Source organism: Gossypium arboreum, chromosome 7, assembly GCF_025698485.1.
Source record: "Gossypium arboreum isolate Shixiya-1 chromosome 7, ASM2569848v2, whole genome shotgun sequence".
NCBI lineage: Eukaryota > Viridiplantae > Streptophyta > Magnoliopsida > Malvales > Malvaceae > Gossypium > Gossypium arboreum.
Genome location: NC_069076.1, coordinates 82,040,200 through 82,063,895, shown reverse-complemented (window position 1 = coordinate 82,063,895; position 23,696 = coordinate 82,040,200). Strand labels below are relative to the sequence as shown.

Here is a 23,696-nt window from a genome sequence, read left to right as displayed (position 1 = left end):
CTTTTCGTGCTATTAATATCTTTCCATTTTACAAATATAACGAATTGTTTTATCAATATCTATCTTTTTATTTTATTTTAATATTATTTTTCTCTATTATAATTATTTTATCAATTTTAATATTAAAATTACATAAAAATTCATTCTAAAAATATTTATTCAAAAAATACAACTGCAATTGCTTTTATATATATATATATATATATATATATATATATATATATATATATATATATATATAATTGTAAATTAATAAATAAAAAATACTAACAATTTAAAATGACTTATCTAAACACACCATTAATCTATCTATAAAGTCTATATATAAATTTAAGGTGTGTTTGAAAAATTAAATGCTGGAAATGTAACAATTGAATTTTTAAGCACTAAATTTATATTATATAATTGTTTATTACATTAAGTATAAAACTGTTTGATACATTAATTTTAATCTCATTAATTTAGTCTTATTTTGAATAGTTTTGAATAAAATTTAAAAAGGAAATAATTTATTTAAAAAAATTAACTGAATATTTTCAAGATGTAGTGAGATATAATATGGTTGAATTCTGAATCATATTATGGGTGGTTGGGGGCCTCGTACGTATAAATAGAAAACAAATGTTTCGCCATCCAAATTTGGTAAAAACATCCAAAAGCTGTTTAGTTAAAATTTAGATATGGAATTGCAGTCAAGAAAAATACAATTAAATATGGAATTACCATCCAAGTGGACTTTATTTATTCCAACTTGCACAAACTCTGATGCACTACCTGTGCATTAAAACAAAATTGACAAATTGAGGTTTGGTAAAAGCTCCAAGCATTTAAACCTTTCCCATCCAAGACCAAGACGAGAGAGACCCTATTGGCTTATTGCATGGAGTAGATGAAAGTGGGCGAGTGATGATGAGAAACAGTCGTACGCCCAAATCCGATATCCTTTTTGTGAAGAAAGGGAAAAAGATTATTTTAAGGATGATTATGAAGTCATTGTTGTCTTCTTCCAATTTCCTGCTCTACTTCTTCTTCTTCTTCCTCGTTTTCTTTCGGTGCATCCAATCCATTAATGCCCAGAACGCCACCACCGATCCTTCAGAAGGTGACCTCTCCCTCTCTTTGTTTAATCAACGAATAATTTCTTATAGGGGAAAGGCTATATTGTTTCCCCTTTTTTGATTAATTATTGTTGGGTTTAAATTTCATATCATGTTTTCACCCATTATTTTATGAATGTAAAACAGTGAGGGCGTTGAACTCAATCTTCCAACAATGGCGTATACAAGCGGTGGATTCATGGAATATCAGTGGAGAGCCATGCAGTGGAACTGCTCTCACCCAAAGTTCTTCTGTGTTTGAGGATCCTACTAATAATCCTGCTATTAGATGCGATTGCTCTTTCGAAAATAACACTCTTTGCCACATTACTAGCTTGTATGCTTCTTTCTCTCACGTTTCTGCAATATTTTAAAGCCATTACTATTGTATATCAGTTAAAAGGTAGCCCTTTCATGTGGTTTTTAGGATTTATACACAGCAAAAAGCTTCACTATTTGTGGGAAGTCTAATTTGTACTGATGTTGTACTTGTTTTTGTCAGGAGGGTATATGCTCTAGATAAACGAGGAGTGATACCAAAGGAGCTTTTAGACTTGCCTTTTTTGGAGTTCTTGTAAGAATGTTCTTAAATTCTTTTCCATCCTATTAACCCAACTTTCATTTTGAATATATTCCAAGTGATTACAGATTTTGAAATGGTTACTTATCGTGGATGCACCATTTTTTTTTTTATCAGTGTCATAACCATGACATTAGTATGAACTAATATTGATATATTTTAATATAATATTATCGCTATTTTTAAATATTTTTCACACATATATATTTATATTTTTAATTTTTTAATAAATTATATATTATTTTAATAAAAATAAATTATATATAATAGATACATGTAAATATATTCCAATCACACCTATATAAATATATTTATATCTAAATATAAGTTTTAAAATATTAATTATGTTCAATAATTTATTTTAATAACTGTTAATTTTAAATAACATTATAGAAAAATTAAAATGATCATGATAAAAATTTAAAACTTTGGTTTAAAATATCAAAATTTTGTGTAAACCGATATGGGTCCATATACACCAAGTTAATATCGATCAAAATTGGCCGAAACATATTGAAATAGTTGAAATACACTAAAATTTTGATTGAAACGAAACATAAACTATTTATATCGGTTTAGGACTAAAAGATTAGGTATGGATACGGTATCGACTATCATGGTTACAATATGATTTTTAATGATGGAAACATAATTTTATAGTAACTGATTATAATAATTTATATTGTTTGGTGATGCAGGAAGATTGATAAAAACTTCTTTTCTGGTCCTTTACCAACATTTCTCGGAAATATGTCTAAATTAGGGTTATTGTGAGTACTCAATCTAATAAATTATTTCGTTATTTCATTGTTGGCTTTCGGGCCTTAACAATATCATAGAAACACACAAAAATAAACGTATAGGCTGTTATGGTTCAACACTTCCAAGTATAATTGGTTTTTCATAAACCTCCCAATCCCATCATGAAATTACTTGTACTCAAGAGTTAGATTAGTGTTTGACATATTAATTCTTTTTAAAAAAATTAGTTTTTATATACTTAAAAGTGCTCATACCATATTTGAAAAATTAAGAGTTGAAGCAAGTTTACATGTTTAAAACTAGTGACGGGTGGAACTCAACCCAATTCCGAAAAGAAGTGACTTAATAAAGTTTCTACTACAATTTCCCTTTTGAATTATTAGACTTTTTTAAAGGTTGGATAATTCGTCTGACCTGTTAAGTTTAACTCGATTTAAGTCGAGTTTAGACAAAAATTTTTACACTTCAAATTAATTCAACTAAAAAAAATTTTTAACTTAAATTTAATTATAAAATATCAATTAAATACATATTTTAAAATTTTATTATGTTTTGAATAATAAAATGGGTTTTTTTTGTGAAGGCAGATTGTTCCAAAAAGGGGCCTAGAACCGAACCTTGGCCCTGCCCAGCCTATACAGCTCTACAACATATTGGAATAACTAATAAGAAATCATTTTATTACTTAATTTTATGTATATTTTTTTTCATTTTTCTTCACTATTACTGTTTACTAATTTCTTATATTCAAGAATACACCTTTCTTTGGATTATCTATTTAGGTCAATGGCGCAAAATAATTTCAATGGACCCATTCCAAAGGAGCTTGGAAATCTTAAGAAGCTATATTTGTTGTAAGATTTCAACCATTGTAAAAGATAAATTAGTTTTGTTTTTAAGCAAACATTTGCTCGTAAATTAAATGTGGATGAATCTGATGCAGGTCGTTGGGTAATAATAATATTTCTGGAACATTGCCTCCAGAACTCGGTAATTTAGTGGAGCTTGGAGAACTGTAAGTTATAACGTTCTTTAGTGTTTGCAGGGAGTGAAACGTTGTTGCAGACAGGGAATAGTATATGTTAGGATCGACTCGATTAAGTAACAAGTAAAAAAAATAACGAAATAAATTGAAAAATTGAACACACAAATTTAATGTGGAAAAATCCTTCCAAAGAGGATAAAAAACCACGAGCAAAGATAATTTTACTATAATGGCAAAAGAACGAAGAGTACAAAAGATGGAGATAAAACTAAACTCGAAAACCCAAAAACAAAGATCCTTCAAAATGTAAACACAAAATTCTCTAAATGTGTTATGAGTTCTAATATCTAATGGGTGTTTTTTCTAATGTTTTAAAAGAGCCTATTTATAGGCTAAATTCATAGGTCAAATAATAATAAAATAATCTAAACTAATCTGTGTTTGATTAAAACAAATAAACAGAGTTTAACTAAATGATTATTTCTCAAATTTGACTAAAATTAAGAGTCATATTTAACAGTATACTTTTAAAGAAAACATAAGAACACCTAAGATGTTTAGAGTCATCTATGTCTATGTTTGCAAGGTCTTGTCATCCGTTAGTTAAGCCCACCAATTCAATCACTCTACCAACTAACTTTTCCTTTTGTAAAACCTCATAAATAACAATTTGCACAGGAAGAAATGTTCCACGATGAAGTGATTTGTGCTCTATAAATTCACACCAAATGTTGAAAGATGAACATTCTTTAAATAGGCTCGATAAAATTATCTTCCTTGATTGTGGGAATAAATATTCTTATTCGTTCATGAACTTCTCAGTCCATCTCCTACAAATGTAATAAATTTTCAATCCTCTCTAAGAAAAGGATTCTCCCATATCTACTTTCCTTTTTATAGATAAATATCCTAAATTTGTTGCTACTAAAAAAATACAAGCCAAAATTGCCAAATGTAAAAGACTTGGATAACATTGCACAAAATGTTGCAATGTAATGTTGTTGCATGCTGTGTAACATTCTTTTGGTAGTTTGCATTAACAATTCCCCTGTAGGCATTTTTAACAAAAATATATAACCAAAATTAATAACATCCCATACATAATGTTATAAACTAGAAACGAGATGTACTCATATATGAGTCCATAAACAACCCTCTGGTCCAGCATGCTAACATACCAAAGTAGTGGTACCAAGCAAACCATAAGAGTCTTGTTGAGTGATATTCTATTGTCCTGTAGTAAAGGAAATATAGGGGGTATTTATACACATTCCTACTGTTACTATTACAGCTAACAATAGGGCTCACTATTTTGTCTTGGCCGAGGGCCAAGGGTACTGACATTCTCTATCCCTAGTGTTGATATTCCCTGAGCCTCCTTTGGTTTACTGGACGCTTGCCTGTGGGGTACGCGATCCTTTCTGATCCTGGGACTGACTCTCCCAACAAACTTCTCACCTTCCAGTAACGAGCGGGGGTCCTCTTCACAGACATGGCTCGCGACCTCGTCCCTGCAAGGTTTACGCGAGCTCTCCTCTTGCGATCTCATTTGTGCGAGGCTTATGCAGGCTCCTCTGCGTGAGCTCTTTTTATGAACATCTCGTATTCCCACGAGGTCCTCAGTTGTCTGTGCCTATAGGCGAATATTCTTTTTCTGGGTCGGGTTCATCTGGGTCGGAAGTCCGGATCCTATCGATCATTCGGACTATCGGTTCCCAAATCATAACAAGTCTAGTGTTTGAAAACCAAAAATCAAACATTTGTCGAAGAAAACAAAACATCCATTCTCCCCCTCAAGTTCCCTCATCTCCCCCAATTAAGGAGATGAGAATCACATCTCACCACCTTTCAAATCCATAAGAAATTAAAGATACATTTTCTTTTCTTTTGGTTTGATGAATTTTAGGGTTAAAAAAAATTATTTGAGCATTTGAAAATTTTATTATCCTAGCTTATTAAGCCTCCAAGTTTCGTGGTTGAGTTTTTGTTGCAACATTCTTCTCAGCAACAAGTGTGTTAGATTTATTATTAGAATCAAGCTCATTTTCAAGTAGAGTATAACCATCTACATGTTTTCCTTTCTTTAAGTAAAGGACAATGCTAAAAATAATCATCTTTACAAACAATATTTCTATATTCTATAAGCATCTGGAATATGGGTGAAGGAAAATGTAGTTCAAAAAAAGTATTTGTTGTCTCTACATGTGAATTGATATGGTAAAAAAAAATGGGGGGGGGGGGGAACAAGACAGAAAGATGTTATATCAACAGAGAGCTAACTAAAGGCACAAAAAGAAAAAATGGGAAAGGACGATGAAAATTCATTAATCAAGTAATGCTTATATACATGACTCAAACTAAAAAAAACTTTAACAAACTCAGCTTCTTACTCTCATTATCAAGCTAACAAACTTAGCTTCCTACTCCTACTAACAAGCTAATGGTCTCTCTAGAAACTAAGACTTTAACTTAGGCTACCTTAATGACAAAAAAGACTTTGCAGCCCTTGAGACACTAACATTCTCCACTTGACTCAAGTGTTGCAGACACTAAGTTTGTTTCTAAGAAACTCAAATCAACTAACATGGAAAGACTTAGTAAAAATATTTTCCATTTGGTCCTTTGATCTACAATAAACCTGTAACACTCCTTGCCCGACCCTATTGTCGGGTCAGAGCTACAAGCTACCACTTTCATTAACGGGGTAACTACAGTCAATTATACAATAACATAATCATTCAAACATACAATTATATGTTAAACACATTTACATTATGATATACTATCAAATTTGAGATTTAATCGAACTTACGAAAGTCGTTTTGTTGACACGATTATGAAATAGACTCAAATTGTAAAGTTTCAAAATCTCTGGGTCGACGTTGTGACGTTGTCAAATAGTATATCACGTTGTGACCTCAAGCCACTCGGTGTCACGATGTGACTCACTGTCGATTGACTTTGCGATGAGGAAGATAACTCATCGAGATGAGGACTCTGTTTTTGATAAAAATGAACTATTTGATACATATTTCAATGCTTCCAAATAACCTATTCAATTTTCACAACAAATCACCATTTTTACTTGATTCAAACCATACTAAAGACATACTAAAACAAACCATTTAACCATTTTCATATAATCAATTCAATATAAGTTCCATTTATCATAAATATATCATTTCAACTTATTCAATTTCATACCATTCATCCAACCAACTAGTCATTCAAATACCAACTTCTCATCTATGTTAATTCATTTTTAAACATGATGTTTTAGTTACCATTCAAAACTCCAAACACATTTACCAAAACCAACCATTTCAACTAAGATTAACATTGCCAATATCTAGCATTAGATAGGTTTCAAACCATTATTAACATTTAAAGCTTAACAAATACACAACACCTATGTACATGCCACAAAACCAAACTTAAAACAATTGAAAAGCTACCAATTTGAAAACGGGGTAGTGTAAGCTTTTGGACGATCCGCTAGACACGTTCCGCAAGTTGAAATTTATGGGGAAAAGGGAAAAACAATGGAATAAGCATATTGAATCCTTAGTAAGTTCATAGGCATTAAAAAAAAACTTACTTTAGCTTACAACTAAACAGAACAAGCTACTTAGCTTGGCAAAGTTTGCTTCATCATGGCAAATCATATAACAATAAGGTGAGTTTAACATATAACCATATCATATAACCATATCATATTGTAATTCAAACATATAACCTTTCAATTCACTTATAATCAACATTTCAATACCATTCTCATAATCAATCCAACATTTAGTCATTTGCATATCAAACCCATACCATTTCATAGCAAATGTCACTTTTCATTAACCATTTAGCCTAATGAACTCTAGTGAACAGATTTAGATATATGAGTAACTACACCACACCAGGTTGCTCGTTAGAGTAGTAACTACACCACACCAGATTGCTTGTTAGAGTAATAACTACACCACACTAAATTGCTCTGACGAGCAGTAACTACACCTTACCAGCTCATCGAAGTACAAAGACCATAGGATGTCATACATATAATCATAAAACAATACGTCCCTCCACTACACCAAGGTCTCCGTAGAGACATACAATACTTGATGATCCACAAAAAATGTTGGATCGCAATATAATCCGTAACAATCTTCGTAAAATAAATTACCCTGTACAATCACATATCTTGTACAAGAGTGCATATAACTCTACTAGCATGCCAATCGTATCATTTCCTTTACTATGTTCACTTGGGCATCTTTAACACATATAACCATTTTTATACAATTTAGTCTATATATCACATTTTGTACCAAATTACAGACAATTCAAATTACAACCAAACATACACATATTCATAATTCAAATACATAACAATTTAAATACAATCATATCATATGAACTTACTTGGTAAATTAGCAATTAAGCTGGAACTTCAATGACTATTCAACAATTTTGTCTTTTCCCTAACTATTTTCAATTTTATCCAATTCCCAATATATACAATTGTTCAATTTGATTTATCAATATCAAACACTTTTATATCATCCCATAATAGGCATGGACCAGTTTAATTTCATTTTTCAAATACCCCTAAATTTTTACATTTACTCAATTTAGTCCATAAAATCGAAATAACAATAACTTTTAATTTTGAGCTTTGATTTCAGAACTGATCTCAATAACATCCTTCTATAACCCTCCATTATCTATTATTATAGAAATTTCATGTCAATTTTACAATTTTTATAGTTTAGTCCTTATGTTAAAAAACTAACAATTAAACATTACAAATTAGTCCTTTTTCACATCTAAGCTTAAAATCTAACAATTTAACACCAACTTCTTCGAGAAATCATCAATGGAAACTTTTAAAAACTTTAATAGCTTTGCAAATTGGTAGATGGGTTAGCTAAATCAAGCTTTCATGACTTCAAAAACATAAAAATTATAAGAAAAAGACTTAAAACCTTACCAATTTGAGGGCCTGAAAGTTGAAATGCTTGAAACTCTATTTTCTTTTCTTTTTTTAACAATGGAGAAGAAGATAGATGAAAATATGCTTGTTTTTATTTAAATTTTGTCTTATATATTTTGTTTATTTTTTAATTAATCAAAATTAACTTAATTAACCTTTAATTTATTAAGCTTAAGCATGATTAAAAAATTTTAGTGGATTATGTCATCCACCACCACCATTTTACCATTTAAAAATATGTTCAAATTGCTTAATTGGTCCTTTAGTCAATTAAAAATCTATAACAATAAACTTTTACAATTTAGCCACTGTACCTTAATTAACTATCAATTCAACAAAATTACTAAACCAAACTTTAATATATTTTTATATTAACCTTGTAAATATTAATTATTAATATTTATGGACTCAAACTACAGAAATGGGGTTTTAAAACCACCGTTTCTAACATTACTGAAAATCGGGTTGTTACAAAACCAACTTCACTTCACTGTCTTCTACACTTCCCTCAGCACATAATACTTGACTTTAAAATTCTTTGTTCTTCCATGAAATACAGGATTAAATGAAATAGCTAAAGTAGCTTGATTATCCACAAACACCTATATACTTCCCTCTTGCTTCAAATCCATATCATCCATTAGCTTCTTCAACCATAAAGCTTGATTCACAACAGTTGTAGCTACAATGAATTCGACTTTAGTAGTTGATTAAGCCATCATCTCTTTCTTTCTTGAATACCAAGAAAAATAACTTGACCCAAATGTGAAGCAATAGTTTGAAGTGCTTCCCATATCATCTAATGATTCAGCCCAATCACTATTAGAATAGCCTTAGAGCTTGAACTTCTCAATTTTGCTAAAATTGATTTCATATACAAGTGTCCCCTTTAAGTATTTTAATGCCCTCTTTGTAGCAATCATATGAATTTCACTTGCACAATGGAGAAATCTAGACAAAACACTTACACTGTACATGATGTCTAGCCTAGTGGATATGAGGTACATGAGACATCTAGCAAGACTCCTGTACACCTTCTCATCTGCAGGATCTTCCCCATCCATCTTTTGAAGTTTTTTTTTGGTTCATTGAAGTACTCACACTCTTGAACTCCTCCATATTAAACCTATTCAAAATGTCCTTCATATACTTCTTCTGGAAAAGAAACACTGTAAGACCCCAAATCCGACCTGGACGTTATGGCCGGATCTAGCGAAGTCACATGAGAGTGTTTTAGAAAATGTATTGACCTTCAAATTGTTCCTTTTATTAACTTTTACTTAGTTTGGGAAACCAAATTCTAATTGATTTGATTCAAACATCTCTTTTACTTGAAAGTTTTTGAAACCCAAATAATTAATTTTAGGTAAAATCGTTTTATTTACCCAAACCTTAATTTTTAGGAAAACCGTGTTTTGATGAGTTGCAGTTTAAATAATCACAAAACCGTAATAAATCTCGAATTAAAACCAAACAGTTCAAGTCTAGAAATACATTAAAAACCCCAAATAAGTAATAAAAACTGGATGTAATAAAAAAACAGTCTAAAAATTTACGTGTGGCCACCCTCTAGTCCTCCGCTTCACCGATCCGTCAAGTTTGGGACTACCTACACAGATTAAACAGAAAAAAGGTGAGTTTTTGCAACTCAATGTGTAAACCCCTAAAAAAAATACTTACAGACATACATCAGATCATAATCATAATCAGTCTAGGCCGGAGCCCCATACAGAAATTAGTGTAGGCCTTAGCCCACTCAAATACAGAATCGGATATATATATTAGGGCCTTGGCCTATCTCAGATATAGTATGCAGAACGGAATAGATTAAATAGAGTTCTACCTACTAGCCTCTACACACCAACTCCGTCCGACCCTATACACCATGTGGGGATAAAATCAACCCACCTATCCCTACATACCAAGCTGTACCAAATACGGCACATAATCAGATAATTGCAGCTGTGCTGCTAGATATCAGGCTAAGAGCCTTTCAGAATACTTCCTCCATATACAATAACTCAACCCCGATGAAATGCAGCATACAATACATGACGTGCAAATGTGCAATTAACAGATCATACATACGAGTCGGTCTACATACTAAGAATAACATGCTAGAGCACATATATCACATAGTCAGGTCACGTAATTCAGGGGTTAAGTAACTCTTACCGATCGTACAGTAGGTTCCAATCGACTTGGGTGACTCGAGTAACCTTTCAGAGTATTTCAGAAAATTAGGCTCACAGGCCCATGTGGCCTGCCCGTGTGGGCCTACATAGCCCAAATTGGCCTTGGCTGTATGGATCACATGGCCTAGCCCAGAATTTTACACACCCATGTAGGCTCACACGCCCGTATGGCCCACACGGCCCAATAGGTCTAGCCCTTATGTCAGTCATGGCCTCACCGGCCATTACACGGCTATGTCATGCGCCTATGTCTTGCGCGCACGGCCTAACTCATCGATCACACAATCGTATGCTTTCACGCGGCCTACCACACGGTCGTGTGGTGTTGATAGAAAGGTTTTTGGCATTCGTCAAAACCTCATTTCTTGTATTTCTGGGTACATACCTGATTTCGATTGAAGCTAAGACGAACTTCGAGCCTTCCCGAACTTATATTTGCCCAAAACTACTCAGTTAGACACTCAATCATCAAATTAAAACCAATCCAAATGGATTACTCAATCGACGATCGATTGAAACTTACCCCTAACGCTTCAAATTCGGTTTGTTAACGAAGTAGCACAAGAAGAATCTTGATCTTAGCCACAAGAGACTACTTATTGCAGTTACTCAAATAAACGTCATCGATGGGGGAGGGGGAACGATTGCCATCCAAAAAGGAAGCAAAAAGAAGAACGAAGAGAGAATGGAGAATTTCGGCTGGGGAAAGGGAAGAATGAACAACAGATTTTCCTTCAGGATAGGAGAGAAACCGAATTTTTTTCAAAAAAGTTGTTGGGTAAAGTTGGACTCACCCCAAATCCCTTAATTCCATCCTACTTCCACTCCCACACTCCTCCACTACACACCACTACTCAGAGTCCCTAATCAGCACAACTTTAGCTGATGCTAGAAGCAAAAATACAACCCTTGCTGTCCTAGAGAGCCAAACCTAAAACCTCCATCACACTAACACTCCACTTAGCCACCAAACCAGCAGGCCTATTCTCATATATTCTTATCAAAAATTAAAAATAAGCCTATTGTGTAAGGTTAAGGCTTTACTCAGAAAAATACCAAAATTTTCCAAAGACATTGCTTGAACTTGGGACCTCACACACACACCAAAAACACTTAACCACTGAAGCAGATACTCAGTTGTGTCCTAAATTCACAGAAACAAAAATATTACTTTTGGGGCATTACAAACACCTCATTTTACCCCTACTTAATCTCCATTCCCAAAAATAATGCATCTCACCAAGATCAGTCATCTCAAATACTTCCATTATACCTTTTTGAATGTTTCAATCCAAGTTGCACCACTTCCTGTCACCAATATGTCATCTACATAGAGAGATATAATGACTAGATCTACTCCTAACTTCTTCACGTAGAGAGTAGATTCACCTAGGCTCCTCACAAATCCTAAGTTCAATAAATGCTTATCCATCTTGTTCTACCATACTCTAGGAACTTGTTTCATCCCATAGAAAGCCTTCCTTAAGAGTTAAACCTTCTTTTCTTGACCTGGTGTAATGAAGCCCTATGGTTGCTCAACATGGATTTCTTCCTCCAATATTTCATTCAAGAATGCTGACTTCACATCCAACTAATACACCCTTCAACCTTGTTTAGCTAACACACAATAAAAAAAAAACATTTCGATTAGGTTTATAAATTTCAATAGATTGCAATTAAAAATTGTGTTTACTGGTCATCCTTGAAATTATAACAACAATTGGTTTATAAATTTGGCAGATACATTAACAGTTGTGGATTAGGTGGTGAGATTCCCTCAACATTTGCTAACCTTAAAGAACTACGAATTGTGTAAGAAAGACCTTTTTTTTTTTAAAGATTATTGCATTTTTCTATTTTGTTCCTACAATTTGCCTTAATTGTCTTAAGCACTTACCTTACAATAATAACAATAATCTCTATTGAATTTTAGGTGGGCATCTGACAATGCATTCACAGGCAAAATACCAGACTTCGTTGGCACTAATTGGACAAAGCTTACATCATTGTAATTCATCAAAAAATCTTGGTTACAATATTCGTATAAGTTCTCTCTAAGTCAAACATCTAAAAGGATAGCTTTACCTAGATTTTCATAGTTTGACTAGTTTGCCAAATGTTTATACAGGAAATTTGAAGGGAACTCTTTCGAAGGTCCAATACCATCCAGCTTTGCAAATTTAACCTCATTGACATCATTGTAAGTACAAATATCTTACTTTCCTGATAGTATACTCCCCACCACCGTTGGCCTCTCTCCCTTTGCCCACATATTCATGCATGATGCAATTTTGTATGTATATATGTATGTACTTGCTTTTTTACATTCAAATATCATGTAGGAGAATTGGAGGTATATACAATGGGAGTTCTTCTCTGAATTTTATTAGAAATCTAAAAAACTTGACTGACTTGTGAGTTAATTATTCTTTACTTTTTGTTTTCATTAATTTTTTTCTCTTATTTTTTAAGAATGAAAATTTTTATCTATATTTATGCAATTAACATATTTAATTTTCCTTTTTTTTTTCACACAGGGTTCTAAGAAATGTCTTGCTCAATGGTATTTTTCCATCTTATATCACAGAACTACAATCTTTACAAAAGTTGTAAGTTTTATCTAAACGTTAATTTCTTTAATAATTTATCGTTTGCTTCATGTTTCTAATTTCTTTTTGTTATAGGGATTTGAGTTTCAACAACTTAACAGGAAAAATTCCAAATGCTTTGTTCAATATGAATTCTCTCATATACTTGTAAGTAACAAAAAAAAAATACCCCTAAAACTATTCCCCTCCATAGTTGAAAATATCAATTTAAGACTTACAGTTTTTACTCAACATTATTAATCTCTTTCATACTACTGAATTTGTCAGGTTTCTTGGAAATAACAGACTATCAGGTTCCATTCCTAGCCAAAAGAGTGAAACTCTTCGAACCATGTAAGTCATCATATCTATTAGAGATATTCATAGGCTGAGTTTAGCCCGATTTGAGTCAAACCTATGCATGGTATTCATACCATATATAATTGACTAAGCTTATTAATTTAATAGTTAATAATTATATATTTCTTTTACTATTTTATATTTTTCATTAAAATTCTAAACATAAATAACTTAATATGTATTTTAATATTTGCATTATAATATAGTAATTTTAAGTTTCATATAATAAAATTATATAATATATAAAAATAATATATTATAAACTAGTATTTTTTTAATCTAACTCAAGCTTATATTAGAGCTGGAGCTCGTAATATCTTTTGTCCAAACCTATATCATATGATATTAAGCATAATTAGCCAAGGGGAGATTCAAGGGGTTAGCAGGGACCACTCTACAAATTGTCGTAAAAATGCCTTTTAGCCCTCTAAATAATTATCGGAAAATTATGTTTGGTTTCAAAAGTATTATTGATTTGATTGTTTTAGAATTCATAAAATGTATGATAAATTTTGATAATATTTTTAGTTTAAATTTCACTTATTTTATTAGCTAATATATATATTTTTTCAATCAATTAAATACATTCATTTAACATTAATCATAGTATTAATATTTATCATTATATCTTGATGAAAAAAGAGTAAGCATCTTCCATTTAGTGAACCATCAAATAGAGTAAAGCAGTTAAGTTCTCCTGATTTTGGCAATATATTCACGATGCATACTCACTTTCTTCCAAGATACTTATGTATGCAGAGATTTATCATACAATTTTCTATCAGGAAACTTGCCTTCTTGGGTAAATTCACGCTTACAACTGTATGTATCTTAAACCAGGATGCTTCCTTTACTTACCTTTGGCTTTCCATTTTTAACACTGCTTTGTAGCATATGGCTTCTTCTTCTTTTTTGGTGCTCAAATGGAGCTCTATTATTGTTGATATCACACTCTAAAAAATGTACCAAATGCAAATCAATACCAATAAGAGCTTGTTTCATGGAATTTTTTGCAGGAACTTTGTGGCCAACAACTTCACACTTAACAGCTCAAACATAAGGTGAGTTATCATCCCGCAACACCCCATTTTCTCTTCTCCTGAACTTATCTCTATCGTAACAAATGCTTACTATTATCTCTACTATGCAATGCATTCGTTTAAAGTTTCTAATCACAAAATTGTTTTGAAATTTCTCAGGCTTTTACCAGGATTAGAATGCCTTCAAAGAAGCTTCCCATGCTTTAGAAATGCTCCACGATGTACAAGATAAAACTTTGAAACCATTATCTATTATTGAGAATTTACTTATAAGATTTAATCCAGGCCAATGCTTAATGATTTTCTAACATATTTTATTGTCCGACATTGGTAGATGCAAACTTTTCAATCAAGTGTGGCGGACCAGAAATGATATCTGATGGGATATTATTTGAGGCTGATAATAGCACTCTTGGTGCAGCAAATTTTAATATAACCAGTACACGTAATTGGGCAGTTAGCAATGTAGGTATGTTTGCAGATAGACAAAATCAACAGTATGTGGAAAACAATGGAGGACAAGTGAGAAGTACCAACACTCCAATGATGTATCAAACTTCAAGGCTATCGCCTGGATCACTCAGATATTATGGCCTAGGCCTTGAGAATGGACCCTATACTGTAAGATTGTTCTTTGCAGAGACAGGTTTCCCAGAGCGAAGCTCAGGTTCTTGGACTAGTCTAGCAAGGCGTGTTTTCGATATATATATTCAGGTATTATTTCATTTGAAGTAGAAATTCATACCATTCTATTCCCCTATATTTGCAGTGTTTCTATTATCACAATTATGTTCATATAGTTTTACACTTAGAAATACTTCCTGCTATAATATCTCATCAATGCTTCACTAGGGAACCCAAGGATTAAAGGATTTTGATATATCAAAGGAGGCAGGTGGTGTTCAGAGAGCAATAACTAGGAATTTCACTGCTAATGTAACTGAGAACCATCTTGAAATTCACCTGTTTTGGGCTGGTAAGGGGACTTCCGGTACACCAGAAGAAGGTTATTACGGTCCATCTATTTCAGCTATTAGTGTTGTTCCAAGTAAGACACCTTAACACTTTTGAATCCTCATGTAATATAAGCATGCTTTATGTGCTTATCTTTTTTGTTCTTTATTTCTAATACATCTGTTTTGTTCCTCAGATTTCATACCAACTGTTAGTGGGATACCGCCGGGCAATCCTAAAGAGAAGAACCACACAACATTGATTGTTGTTGTTTCAGTTCCTCTTGTAGCATTGGCTTTGATACTTATATTTGTAATCCTTTATGTGAAAAGAACGAGAGAAGATGAGGAGGAGGAGGGTAAGAGCATTAGTTTGTCATAAAATAATTCATTCTATTAGATAATATGATTATTCATTTCATATCAGAAAAAGGTGCATCTTGACATCTATCTTCAATATCAATGGATTAGTTTATATGAAAAGACCCCCATTAATTGAAAAGAAAGGAAGTCTTCTGCCTTTAAAACTGGGATGCTCAGCGTGTTACTAATTGTGTTGCTTAACTCTACAGTGCTTCTTGGCATCAGCCCTAGACCAAACACATTTAGTTATTCTGAGTTAAAAGCTGCCACTGAAGACTTCAATCCTTCAAAGAAGTTAGGAGAAGGGGGGTTCGGAGCTGTGTACAAGGTAAACATGTCTAACATTTTCACCGTGTTAACTTGCTTATCGTACAATGATAAAATTAACAAGAGACGAGCGTTTACTAAATCCTAGTATGCTTTTAGGGTACACTTTCTGATGGGAGAGTTGTAGCTGTGAAACAACTTCTAGTAGCATCAAACCAGGGAAAAGATCAATTTGCTGCCGAGATAGCTACCATATCAGCAGTACAACATCGTAATCTTGTCAAACTATACGGGTGCTGCATTGGAGGAAATAGGCGCCTCCTTGTTTATGAGTATCTTGTGAACAAGAGCCTTGATCAGGCACTTTGGGGTATGATATAATAATTTTATGCTTTCCACTCTTTGTTGATTAATGAAAAACTGTAGGAGATTTGTTACACTACAAATGCAGGACAAAATGATTTGCATCTTGATTGGCCAACACGCTTCAATGTCTGTTTATCAACTGCAAGAGGGATAGCTTATCTTCACGAGGAGTCTAGGCCAAAGATTGTTCATAGGGATGTCAAGGCAAGCAATATTTTGCTTGATGCAGAGCTCTGCCCGAAGATATCTGATTTTGGATTGGCAAAGCTTTATGATGACAAGAAAACACACATCACCACACGTGCTGCTGGAACAATGTAAGACCTTTCAACCTTTTTTGTTCATGAGTCATGCATTAATTAGTAGCTGTTATTTTTGTTCCCAAGTTACTAGATTTAGTATTTTAATCAATAAACATTATTCATCAATGCAATGGAATTATCTTGAAGTGGCTACCTGGCACCCGAGTATGCAATGCGCGGGCATCTTACAGAGAAAGTAGATGTTTTTGGCTTCGGTGTTGTTGCTTTGGAAATTATAAGTGGTAGACCAAACTCATATAATGCCTTAGAAAATGACAGAACTTATCTTCTTGAATGGGTAATCCAGAAGTAAACCTTTCCCTTTTGCAGTACTATTTGTTCAAAAACCTTGTTAAATTTTGAATGACTTACGATTATTAATTTGTTCCTACAATGTGTCTAGGTGTGGACCCTGCATGAAAATAACCAACTCTTGAGTCTGCTTGATCCAACATTAGTAGAGTTCGATGAAAATGAAGCTCTCCGAGTGATAAGGGTGGCACTTTTATGCACCCAAACATCACCATCTATGCGGCCACCCATGTCCCGTGTTGTTGGGATGCTTGCGGGAGATATTGAAGTGAGCAATGTTACAACAAAACCAAGTTATATAACTGACTGGGATTTTAAGGATATAACAAGCACCTTTATGGATGAAGAAGCACAAACATCCATTGGATTTGATCTTAACAGCAGCGACATCAAGAGTAAGAACATGAGTGTTTTAGAGGCAGATGATCGACCAATACTCTCTCAAGTAAATATTACTGAATTTAAGGAGAGTATTCAAGAAGGAAGGTGAGAGATGTTTGTTCTATGCCTGCTATACTGTGTTAAAAAACATAGAATTTATGTTGTTTCTTCAACTATGTCTACTTTGTAGTTTTAGAAACTATCATTTCTATATATAGTGAGTTGTATTGTAATAAACATATAACAATATTAGGAAATTCAGATAAACAAAGACTTATGGTGTTTAGAAGTCTTTTCTTTTGTTCAAGTTTAAACTTAAATTTAAGATATCATGTAATAATCATCGAGATAATAAACTAAAAATATGATTACGCTTTTAAAGAAATAACGAAATTTAAAAGGTTAGAATTGATATTATTAAGAAAAACAACCATAAACTTTAAATATAAACTGTAAAACAAAAGAAATGACGAAATTTAAAAGGTTGAAATTGATATTATTAAAAAAACAACCATAAACTTTAAATATAAGCGGTAAAACAAACCTGAAAGAAATTGAAAAGTGAAAATATATATTAAAAGTTAAATTTTCTATTTTTAGCTCTAGTTTGGAATGTAGCAATTCAAATTTGACAAAGATAACAAATATTTTATTCATTAATTGTAATTTGTTCAGTAATTGGTAATTTGACATGCTAAATTACGTGTTAAAATTGGGTTGGTAACATTTACTCTATCCCATCCATGGAAACATTTCATCAAACAGATCGAACATGCACATACTAGTTTTTGTGACAAGTGCTATGCAAGTAATATATAAAATTTATATATACTGATTTCATTTAATAATTTTTATAAAATATAATTAATATAAAATTTAATTTAATTTCAAATTTTAAATAAATGTACTCAAAATTTAAATCGTAATATTAATAGAAATAAATATATAATTTTTCTCTATTTTAATTCTACTATATGCATTTAAATGTGAATTATTTTAAATATGAATATTATAATATTTTAATGAAATTATGTTAATTAATTTAGTGTAATAATTTTAAAACAGATAATTGTAAATTTAATTATAAGTTATTTTTAAAAAATTAATTTTTCAATAGGAATATATATTTTCAATCAAGTATCATAAAGCTTATAATATTTTTATAAATATATAGTTTTAAAATTATATTTTATTATCAATTATTTTTATGTATGTTATATATCAATTATTATTTTATGATTAATGTTTTTCACTTGTATTATAAATTATTTATTACTACGTACATTTACATTTATATTATTATTTACTAATATTTTATATATAAGTCGAAAATTACTTAATCAATTACCGTAGTAAATATTATATTAAAGTATAATTTCACTTTGAAATATTAAAATGATGGTACATAATTAATAATTTATTCCTATGCTATCATAGTACCAATCATGTATTATGATAGCATCTTTCTACAATTTTATTAGCTATGGTTAATATTACTACTATTTATAAAATATTTATTATTATGTTATTTATCATATGTGGAAGTATGTCTCGTATTTCGACCAAAATAGTGTATGACATCACAACAAGAAGAAGCTTTTCGTCCCGACAAGCAGCCAACATCACGACGAGAAGAAAGTCCTCATCTTGACAACACAATCCTTATTTGTTCTGACGACCGAACGCCACGTCACAATGTGGCGACCTGCTCTTCAAGTTTCTCAGTTTTCTTCTCTTAGTTAAACTTTGTTTTATATTTTCCACTTAAACTCTAATTAACCTAAGGTGATTCTAATCATAAACGCTACGAATTTCAACCTATAAATATGACTTAGTTACTCTAGGTTTTAGATACAACAATAGAAAATATTAAGATTGAAAGAATTATGTTATTTGATTTTGAAGGGTTTTTTTCTTTTGGGATTTCAACTTTTCTTTTAATTCTCTCCATCTCTTGTATTCTTTTTTTATTTAGTGAAATCTCCCTTGGCCCGTAGTTTTTATCCTCTTCGAAGAAGTTTTTCCACTTAAATTTGTATGTTCGATCTTTTCAATTTTCTACTATGTTTACTTGTTAGTTGCATAGACGGGTTAATTCCCAACAAACTAGCATCAGAGCTAGTTCGATCTCCATATTCAACCCATTCAAAGATGGCAACAGTAAGGTTCGATACTGAGAAGTTTGACAGAATCACAAATTTCAGTCTATGACAAGTTCGTATGACAACAATACTGGTTCAAAACAATCTGAAAAAGGTCGTTACAGGGAAGAAACCCGCAGATATGGATTAGTCAGAATGGGAAGAGCTTGATGAAAAAGCTCTATCTGCAATTGAACTATGCCTCACGAATAATGTGTTATAGAAGGTTCTGGTGGAGAAAACAATGTCTGCATTATGGAGGAAATCGGAAGCCTTATATATGACGAAATCTCTAGCCAACAGGTTAGTGTTAAAACAACGTCTCTACATGTTCAGAATGGCCAAAGGTGAGTCCATTAGATCCCATATTAGTGAATTTGTTACATTTCTTAATGATCTAAAAAATCTCGAAACAGGTATTGGCGGCAAGGATCAGGCTATGTTGTTGTGTTCTTTACCCTCTTCTTACAAAACTTTTAGGGAAACCCTAATTTATGGGAGAGATAATCTCTTATTCGAGGACATGAAAGGAAATCTACTAAGCAAGGATAAACTCGACAACGAATTTGGCCAAAATAAGAAGTTAGATAAGCAAGCTTCAATTCTAGTTGCAAGAGGTATACAACGATCCATAAAGCCAGATTGAAGTAGATCTACGGCAAAATCTAAATCTAGGAATCGAGATAAACAATTTGGCTATTATAAGAAGATAGGTCACATTAAGGCAAAATGCTATAAACTTCAGAATAATAATAAAAAGGGTCCCGAAAACGATAAGAATGGTAAACAGAAAACAGAAGTTGCTGATGCTAGTGTACCCGACGATAAAGAAGAGGATTTCTTGTTGGTGTCAATGAGCAAAAGCTCCAAGCTTACTTCTGAATGGGTCTAGATTCAGGGTGCTCTTACCACATATGTCCAAATAGGGATTGGTTCTCCGCGTGCAATTCAGTTGAAGGTGGAGTTGTGCTGATGGGGAATAATTCTTCATATAAGATAATCAAAATAGGAAAAGTACAAATCGGGATGCACGACGAAATTATTCGAAGGCTGTCAGATGTTAGGTATGTACTGGACTTAAAGAAAAACCTTATCTCATTAGGAATTTCAAACTCTAATGGTTGCAGGATTATTATTATTAAGTCAAACGGCATAAAAGTTTATCTAGAGCTCTCGTTGTAATGAGAGGACAGAAAAAGGGCAGTCTATATGTTCTGCAAGGGTCAACAATAACTGCTGCTGCTGCAATTATAGAATAAGAGTCAAAATCATCGCCACATCGCGACGATGACCAATATGACATCACGACGTGATACTCTCTCTACAGATTTTGATTCAACCAAACTTTGGCACATGCAAATCGGTCACATGAGTGAGAAAGGTATGACAACATTGTGTAAACAATGCCTTCTTAAAGATACTGGAATCGGTAAGTTAGGTTTTGCGAGCACTGTACTTATGGGAAACAAACACAAGTAAATTTTGATTCAGCGATGCACAGAACAAAAGGGACTTTTGACTATGTCCATTTCGATTTATAGGGTTCGACTCCTGACATCTCAAAAGGAGGTAATAAATATTTCCTAACTTTTATTGATTAACATTCCAGGAAAGTTTAGTTTTATTTTCTGAAACTGAAAAACGAAGGTTTCAAAATCTTCAAATAGTGGAAAACACTATTAGAAAAACAAACCAGGAAGTCCGTGAGGCAGTTGAGAACAAACAATGAACTTGAGTTATCTTCATCCGAATTTAAAAACTACTGCAAATGGGAAAGGATAAAGAAACATCGCACCATTGTAGATACTCCGCCAAAGAATAGAGTTGTAGAAAGAATGAACAGGACCTTGTTGGAAAAAGCTCGATGCATGATTTCAAACACAAGCCTAAGGAATGAGTTTTAGGCTGAAGCTGTAAATTTGGCAAGCTATTTAGTAAACTGATCTCCACATTAAACATTGAACGGTAAATTTCCAAATGAGATATGGTCAGGTAATCCTCCAAATTATTATAATCTTAGAATTTTTTATTGTCCTACTTATGTTAAAGTTATCCAAGGAAAGCTCAATCCAAGGGTTGTAAAATGCATTTACCTAGGTTACTCTGCTAGTATGAAAGGTTTCAAACTGTGGTGTCTAGAAACCAACAAAACTATTGTTAGCAAAGATGTAAGTTTGATGAATCTGCCATGTTTCGAACAAAAAATGGTCACCAACATTTAAAAACACAACAAATCAGAGTGTCTCAAGCAAGGTGGAGTCGAACAAAGAAATAGGGGTGACATTGTGACAATATGAAAAGCCACGTCGTAGTCCCTACGAGACCAACGTCGCGGCGACACGACAAAATTTTGGTTCTTACAAAGCTGAAGTTGTTTCGGATCAATTTTGGATTTTATTCAACTTTCAGGTACCCTCACCATCTCAGTTAACTAATTATAAGTTGGCTCGTGACAGGAAAAGATGAGAAATTCGACCACTACAGAAATATTGTGAAGGAAACCTAGTGGCATATTCTTTAAGTCTTACAGAGAGAATTGATCCGGCCAACCCTTCATGCTATTCTGAGGTAGTTCATGTTGGATCTAGTGTCCTAAGTGTTGTATTTTTGTCAATATACACTTGTAATTTTTTTCGAACAGATTGGTTAATAAAACAAGTTCATTGATTACATTAATATATTTTGTATAATTGTCCTCACATGGTTTTTTGCACACAAAGCAAAATGGAAGAAAATGTTAATCATTGATTATCTAAATGTTTAACAATACTAAGCGATATTACGTGGTCGGATCGTAGTACGAAAAGACAACTTATATTAGTAGAAGAACCTAAACATGTCCTTAGTCTAATCAGAAATGAGCAAACCGATTGAAAGAATAGCATGTCGTCTATCAAGTCCAATTTGGGAGATGCATTATCTTGAGCATCAAAGGGGATGACTTCTAGAAGATAGAGACATAGATGTGATTGATAGTATATCGGACAGGACCAAAAAAAAAATAGATCCTAAATCTGTTTATGGATTTATTCACTTGTAACGTTCATAGTATGGCATACCTAAATCCTGAGTGGATGGTGGATTATGTATGTGTGACTCATACACTTTGATATAAGTAAAAGCCTGAGTTTAAATAGAGAATGAACCAAAAGTTAGTGCGTTGGGTGTATGACTTCTGTAGTATGTAGCATCATTCAAAGTAGTGGAATCTATAGTCCAAAACATGGCTAAATGATATCTTCTCTTTGGCATTACATGATTGATGAAAAGTAAACGTGGTCACGGGTCGTCCGTCTTTATGATGGATGACTTGATCACTATTTGATAGTGATTGTCTTTTCATGAAGAAAAATGTAATGGTTACCATGAGATAAAATATGATCATATTGGGAGAACGGATATTATCCTAAAGAGATCAATGATATCCTGTGAGAGTAACACACTTATGACAAGGTTATTGGACGAGCACTGAGTAGTTGCTTTCATAATTGTATGTCGTTAGGGAGAGATCTATCACGATATTATAGTGGAATGATTTCGTGATTAAATGAGTTTTTAATTAATAGGAAAAAATTCTGAACTTTATTATAAATCATTTGAGCATCAACTACATATTTTCAATTGGTCCTTCCGCTAGCTTATTAAAACCATAAATGAATTTTGTGTTTGAATAAAAATGAACGGAATGAATAGAAAAGAAGAAATAGGAAACATTTATGAATTATTATGGCTTTATCCGAAATGGAGAAATAGAATCATTTGGAAATGAATGTAGGTTTCCAAAAATGAAAATGAAAATTTGCAATCTTATATAGGATTATTTAAAAAATGATGGAAGAATGAGTTTATGTTTTTGGACTACTTTGAAGCTCAGAAATGAAAATAAATCATTTAGTCATACTAAACATGTTTAGTTGTGACATATTGAACGAATTTTCTCGAAATTTTATAGGGGGTAAAATTGTCAAAATTTTACCGAGTAAAATTGGGATGCGAAAATTATTTAATATGTAAATATTA

At 32.4% G+C, this 23,696-nt stretch overlaps 1 protein-coding gene across 1 annotated transcript; it reads left to right on the top strand.

The window, feature by feature from the left end:
- The first annotated feature begins 860 nt into the window (after window positions 1-860).
- Window positions 861-20,568, top strand: LOC108476550 (probable LRR receptor-like serine/threonine-protein kinase At1g56130). The gene is made up of 28 exons (XM_017778783.2): window positions 861-1,102; window positions 1,245-1,434; window positions 1,600-1,671; window positions 2,376-2,447; window positions 3,222-3,293; window positions 3,383-3,454; window positions 12,344-12,415; window positions 12,537-12,611; window positions 12,732-12,803; window positions 12,946-13,017; window positions 13,141-13,212; window positions 13,288-13,359; window positions 13,480-13,545; window positions 14,311-14,373; window positions 14,568-14,612; window positions 14,751-14,812; window positions 14,926-15,305; window positions 15,444-15,639; window positions 15,742-15,903; window positions 16,117-16,235; window positions 16,334-16,544; window positions 16,626-16,857; window positions 16,990-17,140; window positions 17,246-17,640; window positions 19,614-19,695; window positions 19,900-20,023; window positions 20,093-20,258; window positions 20,352-20,568. The coding sequence occupies exons 1-28, from the start codon at window positions 907-909 to the stop codon at window positions 20,566-20,568; spliced, it is 3,780 nt and encodes a 1,259-aa protein (XP_017634272.2). The 5' UTR covers window positions 861-906.
- Window positions 20,569-23,696: the final 3,128 nt, after the last annotated feature.